Source organism: Terrapene carolina, unplaced genomic scaffold (genome assembly GCF_002925995.2).
Source record: "Terrapene carolina triunguis isolate 2854851 unplaced genomic scaffold, T_m_triunguis-2.0 Scaffold84, whole genome shotgun sequence".
In the NCBI taxonomy this organism is placed as follows: domain Eukaryota; kingdom Metazoa; phylum Chordata; order Testudines; family Emydidae; genus Terrapene; species Terrapene triunguis.
Window position 1 is genome coordinate 42,976,983 of NW_020664435.1, and position 12,490 is coordinate 42,989,472.

Sequence of the window (12,490 nt, forward strand, 5' to 3'; positions counted from 1 at the left end):
GCTGGTGTAAATTGGCATAGCACCACTGACTTCAATGGAGCTGTCATAAACAGATAGTTAAGGGTTAATGCCTCTTTTACCTGTAAAGGGTTAAGAAGTTCACCTAGCCTAGCTGACACCTGATCAGAGGAACCAATGGGAGGACAAGATGGTTCAAAGGGAAGGAGGGAAGTTCCCTTTGTCTGTTGAGTTTCACTTTGGACCAGGGTGGGAAAGCTCCAGAATTCAGCCTCTTATTAAGTAGTGAGTATTAGTGAAGGAAATAAATAGGTTTATGTTTATTTCTTTGTAACCTGTCTTGTGCAATTACAGCAATAGTCAAATTGGGTATTTGGGTATTTTTTTTGTGTAACTAAGTTTTTGCCCAGGGGAACATCCTCTGTGTTTGGAATCTGTTGTCTGTGAAAGTAGCTGGTATGCTAATCTCTCCCAGAGGGTTTTCTTTTTCTTTTCTTTTCTTTAATTAAAAGCCTTTTTCTTAATACCTGATTGATTTTTCCTTGTTTTTTAGATCCAAGGGGGTTGGATCTGGATCCACCAGGAGTTGGTGGGAGAAAGGAGGGGGGATGGTTAATTTCTCCTTGTTTTAAGATCCAAGGGGTTTTGGATCAGTGTTCACCAGGGAATTGGTGAAGAGTCTCTCAAGGCTACCCGGGGAAGGGAATTAGTGCTTGGGAGTGGTGGCAGCCAGACCAGATCTAAGCTGTTAATTGAGCGTAGAGCTTCTCATGCAGGTCCCCCACATCTGTACCCTAAAGTTCAGAGTGGGGAAGGAACCTTGACAGGAGCCATGCCAGTTTACTCTGGCCAAGGATCTGGTCCATGATGATGATTTAACTTTAAGATGGGGCAACTTTAGAATCATAGAATATCAGGGTTGGAAGGGACCTCAGGAGGTTATCTAGTCCAACCCCCTGCTCAAAGCAGGACCAATCCCCAGACAGATTTTTACCCCAGTTCCCAAAGTGGCCCCCTCAAGGATTGAACTCACAACCCTGGGTTTAGCAGGCCAATGCTCAAACCACTGAGCTATCCCTCCCCCCCAGATACAACATATCCATTTCCATCTTATTCTGGAGTTGTCCCAGCTTAATATTAACACTTCATCGTGGGCCAGATTCTTAGCTGGCATAAACTGCTATAGCGTCATTGAAGTCAATGGTGCTATGCCAGTTTACACCAGCTCAGGATCTGGCCACATAAGACCAACTTTTGCAGCATTTTAAATACTTAAAATAGTGCTGTTTGCCCAAGTTTGAAAAGTGGATCCCTTTTGTGACAAGCAACATGAAAGGAAAAGAACACTGTGACCAAAAATTCTGCTTTTAAAGCTTTCCCTCCTGGGGTGCTACTTAGCAATATTCTTAGTGCAAACAGTTATTTCCACGCATTTCATTTACCTCCTTTTTGCTAGGAAATGCAATCATAGGGCTTAAATCTCCTCTTTCTCTAACTTGACAATAGTGCAACTCCATTTTCATCAGCGGAGTTACCTCAGATTTATACTAGTGTGTATGGGAAAGAGAATAATCAGGCCACAATGTTTTACCTGCAGTTCAGAGGCAGTGGGTGGATGTGGATGAAATGCCAATGTTGCTCTGCTGAATGGTTCAGGGACTGCTACACAAGAGAATAAAATTCATAATCTCTATCTGCAAATTAAACTTCACTGACACATCAACCATTAGTGAGCCCTGAACTTGGCTCTTCTGTAGACATACTGTGAGCACTGCATAGTGATAACAGCACTTATAGAGTGCTGTAGATCTTCAAAGCACTGTACAAACATTAGCTAATTAATAGGACAGTAGCTCAGCTAATCAAGGCTATTCATCCAATGGGTAGAGCTCACATCCAAACATTTCTTTACATTCAGGGTACGTCTATACTTACCTCCGGGTCCGGCAGTAAGCAATCGATCTTCTGGGATCGATTTATCACGTCTTGTCTAGACGCGATAAATCAATCCCGGATCGATCCCGGAAGTGCTCACTGTCGACGCCGGTACTCCTGCTCCGCGAGAGGAGTACGCGGAGTTGACGGGGGAGCCTGCCTGCCGCGTCTGGACCCGCGGTAAGTTCGAACTAAGGTACTTCGAATTCAGCTACGTTATTAACGTAGCTGAAGTTGCGTATCTTAGTTCGAAGTGGGGGGTTAGTGTGGACCAGGCCTCAGAATAGCCATATGCTGACACTAAGATTTCTATTGTTTGCCAAGGAGTCCATTCAGCGAAAGCCATGTCATGCTCATAAAGGGAGATGATATTTAGTATATTGAAAGGTATGGTTCAAAACAAGAAAAAGGATAGATTTCCAAGGCTGTGAAATGCTTTCATCGTGTTTTTCCTGTGGGAGTAAATGTTACCATCCCTGTTGCAGCTTCTGGAGTTTCCCCCTATTTTTCCTTCTTTCAAATACAGACCTTTCAATTCTCAACTGTATCAAATTTACACTCAGCACAGTTTAGGGGGATAGTGACTCTTAAGAAACCTTTTCACTCCTGATGCTGGTCCAGCAGGTAATTGAAACATTACCCTGTGTAACGTAGAGTAGCTTCAAGGACTGCTCTAAGTTACCCCAGGCTACAGCCAACTGGTGCCTCAGCTAGGGATTTGACAGAGCACCCTTTTCTGCCTCTTTTTGGCTTCCTCTGTGGAAAATAGGGGTGAGACAAGTGGCAAAGAGTTGGCTTACCAGCATTGTGCCATTCCTGTGCTTGGGGAAATCAGCTTCCAATTTATGGCAACTTTCTGTTTGCTTTTCACTGCTGAGGCAGTAAATAAACTGACATCAGACCAGATCAAGAGCTGATCCCAGAGCGTGTTAATATATAAATATGTTCAAACTAGTATCTATTTATTTATATTTGTAGATGCTTAGTCTACTCCAGGGAGTGCACATTTAAACATGCAGTGTAAAAGGTTTCAGAGAGATCCAAACAGATGGACTTCTATGTCTATATGATCAGAACTGAGGAAACAATCTGAGAACTTGGAATGGCAGGTCTGAATTCAGTCTAGTGATCTTTGCATGGAACAATGATGTGAATCCTTGGGGTGGAGAGTTTAAAAAGAGAGATTAGGGAGTCATAAATGAATAAAATTGATTGAGTTACTGTGTTATTAATTAGTTAATATTTGTACAATGATCTGAAGATATGTGTTTATGTGATTCGTAGGGGATGGGGATACAAAAATATTTTGGCCTCTAAATGCCACTATGTTTGAAGGTACCAACATGTTTCTAAGCATTAACTCGAACGTGCCTTGGCTTTCCTATTCTTTTTTACAACAGAATACAGTAACGGAGCAGTTGCAGAAGAGCTATGCCAGGGATCAGATCTACACATACGTAGGAGACATTCTCATCGCTGTCAATCCATTTAGGAACTTAGACCTTTATTCTGCACAGGTGTGAAGAAAGAGTTTCAGTTGTGTTTTGCTTGTAGTGATTTCCAGTGAAATTTGAAAATTCATATTAAATACTGAGTAATACCACTCATGATGTTTAATACAACATCTAAGTAACAGAATTATCAATAAATCATCACCTAGCATGCACATGGGCATATATATTGATATAAATGGTTTCAATCCTATATGCTGAATTCCTGAGCATAAATGAGACAGTTTGTCTCTCATGCACCCTCTCTCTCTCCTCTCTCTTTTTTACACGCGCACACACACACACAGTGAAGCCCTGTGTACAATAAGTTCCCCAAATTCCACTTACCTTGTTTTCTGATAGAGGCTTATACCACCCAATGTTACTCCTCATTGTGCTTCACACTAAGAGCCTGGTTCTCCCATTTACTTCAGTTGTACACCAGTGTAATTGGTGTTACTTGTGCAACAGGTGACTGATATGACAGTCTGGATCAAATAAAAGTTTGTTATCGTTTGTTATCGGTTATGGCAAGTAAAGAAAAAGAACATCTGCTAAGGGTTGCCACCTTAAAACATACCAAAATACTAAATGGGTATATGAAAAGAAAATGGTATGAAATGGTAATTCAATGCTTTGTGCCTGAAAACATGAAATTTTGATCTAATTATTTTGATTTCATATTTTACATAATCAAGGTCTGATGAGATTTCAAAATATACCAGTTCCTTTTTAATAGTATTTAAAGTATAATACAAAGGATCCATTGGTCCACAGTATAGTAATAATAATTAATAATTCTTTATTTATGAAGAAATATAATGAAAATATGATAAAATAATACAAAAATAGATATTAAAGGATCTCAGAAAACATTTGCAGTGTTCTGACCCTCAGCATTCCAAACTGTATATTGGAGCAAAGCGGACTGCCAATCCTCCCCACATCTTTGCTGTGGCTGACATTGGATACCAATCCATGGTAACATACAACTCGGATCAGGTAAAGGTATTTATTTACACAATCAGATTTATATGTCATAACCTTTTCTCTTCTGAGAGGGATGCAATGAGGACAAATGGACTTCTGCTCTTGTCTTCTTCTTCAGTGTATTGTCATTTCTGGAGAAAGTGGAGCTGGCAAGACGCAGAGTGCCCACCTCCTGGTTCAGCAGCTCACGGTCTTGGGAAAGGTATGTTTTTAAAGTGTATGCTCCCACAAGTCTCTCTAAAGCCTGAAACCTGAACAGATTGGAACATAATCCCAAACCTGCAGTATTTTTTACAGACCCAAATACCCTAATTCTGCATTGGAATCTGCTAGTGGAGGGTTGAGGATAAGATGTGGAAAAGGTGATGTGGCGCAGGACTATATTACTTTCTCCAGACAACCTTTCCAGTGTCAGAGAGGGGCTGATGTGCCTCCCCCAGCTCAACCCTGCCTTAGTCCACTTGGAAACAATATTGGAATGCTGTAAAATATTACACAGCACAGTCAAAGTTTTACCCTTCTTGGGCAATCGTCTGCCTTAGGGACTGTCCTAAATTTTCCAAAAATGTACCATGTAGGATTCTGTTTCACCTTTTGACATGCTCACCTCACTTAAGCAATGGATTGTTGTCAGTGTCAGTGTCTTTCCATATGATTCAGACCAGAAAGGCTGACTTGATGGTTTGGCTCCTTAAAGCAAATCACAAGTATGTCTGAATTTGGGTCACAGCTTGAGAGTTTTGCATATTAAAGACTGGGTGCAGTGAGCAGTGGCACATTCAGCAAGTAAAGGTCACTGCACTAGGATGTCTTCTTAAGCCTGTAGGAGTGTCCTCTTAATATTGGGCCAATTATTTTCCCCATTAGATACCCATCTTCCTACTGTTATTCTAAGGAGAAGAGTGAAAACACGAAGACTGTGCTGAAAATGAGTGCATGGGTGAATTCTTGGCCCCACTGAAGTAATTGGGAATTATGCCATTGACTCCCATTGAGATCAGTGAATCCAGGATTTCACTTTACATCTTAAGCCCTTGTTTCAAGCATACAGTAAATCAGTCTGAGGTGTTCCTTTACCATGGTGATGGGTGAGATATAAAAACCTGGGATGGATAGTTGGATGGATAAAAGTTAAGGCCCCAATACAGTAAGGTACTTAGGCAAGTCCCTAGCTTTAAGCACGTCACAGTCCCATTACCTAAGTACTGTATTTATGTGCTTAAAGCTTGGTGTGTGTTTAAGAACCTTGCTGAATTGGGGCCTGTATGGGCAAGGAAAAGGGCTTTGCCCATAGGTGCAGGAGAAAAAAAGAAGGAAGAAATTATAGAGATCTGATGTTTATTGTGATACCTAAATAAAGATTCCAGAAGTACACAGAATAAACAAACAATAACTCTCAATAGCAGATGTAAATGGAAAGACCCATTTAAAAAGTTATTTTGGTATTATTCTTGAGCAATAACTTTTCTGTATTTTGGCATTTATATCTAGGCTAATAATAGGACTCTCCAGGAGAAGATACTCCAAGTGAACAATCTTGTAGAGGCATTTGGAAATGCAGGCACTATTATCAATGATAACTCCAGCAGATTTGGAAAGTACTTAGAAATGAAATTCACTTGTGGAGGAACTGTAGTAGGAGCTCAAATTTCAGAATACCTCCTTGAAAAATCCAGAGTTGTCCATCAGGCTGTGTAAGTAAAAAGGAACAATCGACCCATTTTAAAGTAAACAAAGCAGGTGTGCAATGTGGGAAATCTTTTATCATATTCAAGTATAAGATTAGCAAGGTTTTTTTCTTTCAAATAAACAAGAGGTTGCTAGGTTCTAAAGGTATAACTTAAATTAAAATAGCTTACAGTATATTTTATTACATTCTGGTTTATTTAAACAGGTCTGTTTTTAAAAAATTCTTGCATATATTGTATAGCAAAAAGGATAAGCATATGTGGGCAGGACTAAGGATATTCTAATAGTTTTAACTCTACATTTCCTTATTTGTCTGGGTTTAATTTAGGGTTGTTGATTAATCACAGTTAATTCATGCAATTAACTCAAAAAAATTAATCATGAATAAAAAAAATAATCCAAGTTTTAATCGCACTGTTAAACAATAGAATACCAATTGAAATTCATTAAATACTTTGGATGTTTTTCTACATTTTCATATATACTGTATTCTGTGTTGTAATTGAAATCAGTGTATTTTTTTATTACAAACATTTGCACAGTAAAAATGATAAACAAAAGTAATAGTAGTTTTCAATTCACCTCATACAAGTACTGTAGTGCAATCCCTTTGTCGTGAAAGTTCAACTTACACAAAAGCAAAACCATGTAAAACTTCAGAGTCTACAGGTCCACTCAGTCCTACTTCTTGTTCAGCCCATTGCTAAGACAAACAAGTTTGTTTACATTTACAGGAGATAATGCTGCCCGCTTCTTATTTACAATGTCATCAGAAAGTGAGAACAGGTGTTTGCATGGCACTTTTGTAGGCAGCATTGTAAGGTATTTACGTGTCAGATATACTAAACATTCGTATTCCCCTTTATGCTTTGGCCACCCTTCCAGAGGACATGCTTCCATGCTGATAACGCTCGTTTAAAAAAGAAGTGTTAATTAAATTTGTGACTGAATTCTTTGGGGGAGAAATGTATGTCCCCTGCTCTGTTTAATCCACATTCTGCCATATATTTCATGTTATAGCAGTCTCAGTGATGACCCAGCACATGTTGTGCATTTTAAGAACACCTTCACAGCAGATTTGACAAAACGCAAAGAAGGTACCAATGTGAGAGTTCTAAAGATAGCTACAGCACTCGACCCAAGGTTTAAGAATCTGAAGTGCCTTCTAAAATCTGAGAGGGATGAGGTGTGGAGCATGTTTTCAGAAGTCTTAAAAAAGCAACATTCCGATGTGGAAACTACAGAACCCGAACCACCAAAAAAGAAAATCAACCTTCTTCTGGTGGCTTCTGACTCAGATAATGAATATGAATATACATCGGTCCACACTGCTTTGGATTGTTATTGAGCAGAACCCGTCATCAGCATGGACGCATGCCCCCTGAAATGGTGGGTAAAGCATGAAGGGACATCTGAATCTTTAGCGCATCTGGCACGTAAATATCTTGCAACGCCGGCTACAACAGTGCCATGAGAACACCTATTCTCACTTTCAGGTGACATTGTAAACAAGAAGCGGGCAGCATTGTCTCCTCCAAATGTAAACAAACTTGCTTTTCTGAGCGATTGGCTACACAAGAAGTAGGACTGAGTGGACTTGCAGGCTCTAAAGTTTTACATTTTTTTATTTTTGAATGCAGGTTTTTTGTACATAATTTTACATTTGTAAGTTCAACTTTCATGATAAAGAGATTGCACTACAGTTCTTGTATTATGTGAACTGAAGAATACTATTTTATTTTTTTACAATGCAAATATAATGTGAGCACTGTACACTTTGTATTCTGTGTTGTAATTGAAATCAATATATTTGAAAATGTAGAAAACATCCAAAAATATTTAAATAAATAGTATTTTATTATCAACAGCCAGATTAATTGCACGATTAATCACAATTAATTTTTTAATCACTTGACAGCCCTAGTTTAAATTAAACCCTTAATATTATGTTAAGTATATTATTGGATTACTTTTCCCTTAATTTTCCCTTAGTAATGTAACTTGTATGCATAATATTTGGTTAAGTCCTGGAGATTCTAATATAATTTTGCTTATACAGGAGTATGAACCAACTACACATATATATTTGTTGTGTGTGTGTGTGTGTGTGTGTGTAATAAAATAACAAATGATAGAGAAATTAAACAACATTTCATAGAATAAATTCATATGAAAGTAAATTCCTATACAATATCAGCTGTTTACTTTCACGTATAGTACATTAAAGTACAAAAAAATATTTTAGTAGATATATTTTTGTCATTAATAATAATTAATGGCAAAAGGTTAGAACTTGGCACAGGGAAATCTTGCCCCCAACTCTAATGTTTCCCTCACTGACTAAAACTAAAAGTGTTTTGATTCTGTAAGAGCTTGTTACCTGAAGTACCTATGTAACACAAATGCCACTTAGGGATCTGGGGCAAAATCAGTACTTGGTCCTGCTAGTGAAGGCAGGGGGCTGGACTCGATGACTTTTCAAGGTCCCTTCCAGTTCTAGGAGATAGGATATCTCCATTAATTTATTTTATTTATTTATTTATTTTATTTTATTATCTCTGTTTCCTCTGAGCTGATTTAGCAAATACACAGTTTAAAGTTTGGTCCAGTATTAGGAAACGCTGTTATTGACAATTTTTTCCCCAGTTGAACTTCAGTTATAGAATCTTGGATTTTTCAGAATAAAATCAGCCTTTTCCCCTAAAATAATGGCTTGTATTGAACTTTTTCCCTGGGCTTGCTGATTTCTGATGAGGTCAGTGAGATCACTTAAACAGGATATGTCAGTAGAATGTGCTTAAATTTACACATGTACTTAAATCCTTTTCTGAATCAGTCAAATCTCACAGAACCTTGCAGGATCAAACCCGTAGTGAGAATGCAGCTGTGCCTGGGAGGGAAGGTTTGAACAGAGTTCCTCTGGGCACAGTTAGTTTACTAAGGTTGTGGGCAATTTCCAAGATCTGACCCAGTATTTACTTATTGTATCAAACACCACAGTGCCGCATTTAGCTGCTTCTACATCATCTGCATTGGTAGGCATGACACAAGAAAAGCTTGCACAGAAAAAGATGGAGCTCCTTAAAATCACTGCACCAAGTACTCAGCAGGTATAAACTGATGGAACTCCATTGACTTCAATGGAGCCATGTCAATTTACAGCAGCTGAAGATCTGGCTCACTATTTTTAATGATGTTTAACAATAGCAGCAATGCCATCAATAAATCTAGCAGTACAACTTTGTTACTTAAACAAATAATTGCTTTTGTTGTTTCAGGGGAGAGAGAAATTTCCATATTTTTTATTACATCTATGCTGGTTTAGCAGAAAAGAAAAAACTGGCACATTATAAACTGCCAGAGTATAAGCCACCCAGGTAACACAGTTTCTTTTTACATAAATTGATTTCTAAGGAATACAGTGTAGTTGGCTCAACCTCATTCGGATTATAACCCTTCGTTCCTCAACCCTTTCAGGTATCTGCAAAATGAACATCTCCGAACAGCTCAAGATTTTATGAACAATAATTTCTATAAGTCTCAGTTTGAATTAATTGAGCAGTGCTTCAAAGTCATAGGTTTTACAATGGAGGTGAGTGCTGATAACATTTCAATCTTTTTCATTTTTCTGAAACATTCCTATGCTTCTTTCTGTGACAAGAGGTAATAAAGGGAAAATGCATACAAAGAATATAATTAATTTTCTTCACTGTTTTTCTCATTTTGGCTAAAAATACAACCAGTTTCCTTCATTGTATTGCTCACTTTGGCTATGATTCTTAGACATTTTTGGATATTCCATGGTCAGTTTGTCATTATATTGTTACATATTTTAATTCTTTTAAAAGTTTTTATGCATCTATATACTAAGAAAGTATTATTAGTCAACAATACTATAAAATCAGTGGCCATAACACAGCTGAATATTTTAAAAAAGTTATTTACAAAATAAGTGCATAGAAAATAATGTTTGTAACTTTTAAAAAGCCTATAATTTTAGCCTAGTTAGTGTAAGCTTTATTCACTTTTTTAATTAGAGTTTGAAATAAGGAGTCTTTGGCAAGGATAGTTGAAATGCATTGATAGGATCGAACCTGTCATGTCAGGGTGAGTCTTATCAATGACCACTAATTTAATCCATTCTTCTTTCTTATTACCCCTTTTCACGGATGTGCAGGCCACTGGTTCTCTCTTGTAAGCCTATACCAGATATAATTACAATAAATATCGGCCTGTTTCTTTTTAAAGTCTCCCTTCATCAGCTGCTTTGAAACAAGGAATTTCATGTGCCATTAGTAGAGGAGCTGCATTATAATGTTGCTATTCATGGTTATTAATATTTCTCAGCATACTGTGCATGACACTGTTGGTGCCTAGTCCTGGAGGAGCAAGTCCAACAGGAAGGAGGTACTAAAAAGAGGCAAATCTATAAAAATAGAATACTAGTTTACAAAAGAAAATCTGAGAGTTTTCTAAAATTCCAAGTGTGAGACTTTTCACTAGTTTGGATGGGAAAGATATATATGGCTGATGACGTGTTAACATTCACCATGCCATCATTAAGGGTAATATTTTAGCTATGAAGAAATGTGTATGAAACTTTCCCCCTGTGTTTTAATAATACTTTCCTGGCTGTTTTGCCATTAATTATGTATTTCTTTATTACTTACTACAGCTTTTTTTCCATGGAAAATTTTGAATTGTTTGCAAAAAAAATTAAAATCAGAAACAGCATTACCTGCTGTTTTATGACACTGGAGTTGTCAATAAGTATCAAAAGTACACCTCTACCCCGATATAACGCGACCCGATATAACACGAATTTGGATATAACGCGGTAAAGCAGTGCTCTGGGGAGGGCGGGGCTGCGCACTCCGGCGGATCAAAGCAAGTTCGATGTAACGCGGTTTCACCTATTACGCGGTAAGATTTTTTGGCTCCCGAGGACAGCGTTATATCGGGGTAGAGGTGTATCTCCCATTATGCACTGTGGTTTCCCCCCTTGAGGGAGGTGATACATCATGGCAGTTATATGGAATCATGGGAGATGAAGTCTGACTGGAGAGCCTGGCACATAAAGGAGAATGGGAGCATGAGACAACTCCCATGAGGCACTGAAATGGCATTTCAGAATCCAAATATTTCATTTTTAGGCATTGATTTTTTGATAAAAAATATCAATTTTTTCAATGGGAAGTGGACACTTTTGCCAAAAAATTCATTTACTCAAAAATCCATTTTCTGTTGGAAAATTTTTTTTGACAGAAAACTTTCAATTAGCCCCATTACCTACCTTGCTGCAAACCTATGTAGCGAAAGCAGATGAAACCTTTTAGCAGTGAACCTGAATTTTCATCTTTTTTCCCCAAGTCCATTCTCTTCTTTTTCCTTTTGATACTTATTCACAACTCCGGCGCTGTATAGCAGATGGTAAGGCCCCAAAATCTCCTGTCAGCAGTACTTCCCTATCTTCAGAACTGGCCTACATGAATGTGAAGGTTACAGAACTGTCATCAGCAGAGCCACCCTCATGACAGGACCTTGTGGGGCATGAAGTGTACTATGCAGTTACACCAGCCTGTTCCTGTTCCCCGTGCTTAAACATTCATTTTAATTGATAAGAGCATCACCTGCATATAGCAATGACCCTATATGGCCCAAAAGAGGAGGTGTCACTTCTGATATTTTGGAAGTCCACTGAGAAATGTGATTGGCCACACTATGTACAGTGCCAGCATGCATCTTCTGGTCACTTTGCAGAAGGTTGTGGGACAGGGTGCGCTTAGTTTCTGAGTGGATGGGGAAGGAGAGGCATAAAGAGTCTTTCTTGCTTGTTGAGCCTCCTATGAAGGACTCCATGGGGCTATTCCTCGTGGAAGTGGTAGCCTCTCAAAAGAGGGTGGGGCTCTTGTCTGACCCACTTCCAGCCCAGCTAGCAGAGAAGGCTGGGTACAGAGGGGTGTGGATACTGCACTCTTTTGAAGGGTGACACAGCAGTGGTGGTTCCCAGAGCTCCTGGAATCTTTGTACCTAATCCAGGCATAATGTCTCCCAGCACTGCCACTGGGGCTGTGTGTCTCCGCACCATACCCTTTGCAGAACTGTGGCTATATTCCAGGAATCAAGCTCTGTATGCACAGAGACTGCTACTTTTTGTCTAGAGAAAGATGCTGCATCAGAAAGAGTCTCCTCCATGGAAAGGTGCAATAACGTACCCCTAACCTTTGACGTTTCATCATGGTGCACAGAGGAGTTTCTCTATATATCCACAATTCTTGTTCTATTAACAGGAGTCCTGAACATAGTCTTCAGAGTAGCAGCCGTGTTAGTCTGTATCCGCAAAAAGAACAGGAGTACTTGTGGCACCTTAGAGACTAACAAATTTATTAGAGCATGAGCTTTCGTGGGCTACAGCCCACTTCTTCGGA

The 12,490-nt window shown here is 38.8% G+C and overlaps 1 protein-coding gene across 1 annotated transcript in view; it reads left to right on the forward strand.

The window, feature by feature from the left end:
* MYO3A (myosin IIIA) overlaps window positions 1-12,490 on the forward strand; it is a 187,696-nt gene that overhangs the window by 92,443 nt on the left and 82,763 nt on the right. The window contains exons 11-16 of the mRNA XM_024208648.1: window positions 3,294-3,410; window positions 4,281-4,385; window positions 4,492-4,575; window positions 5,865-6,067; window positions 9,341-9,439; window positions 9,540-9,654. Coding sequence (XP_024064416.1) covers window positions 3,294-3,410; window positions 4,281-4,385; window positions 4,492-4,575; window positions 5,865-6,067; window positions 9,341-9,439; window positions 9,540-9,654 — 723 coding nt within the window. The remainder of the gene's footprint in view (window positions 1-3,293; window positions 3,411-4,280; window positions 4,386-4,491; window positions 4,576-5,864; window positions 6,068-9,340; window positions 9,440-9,539; window positions 9,655-12,490) is intronic.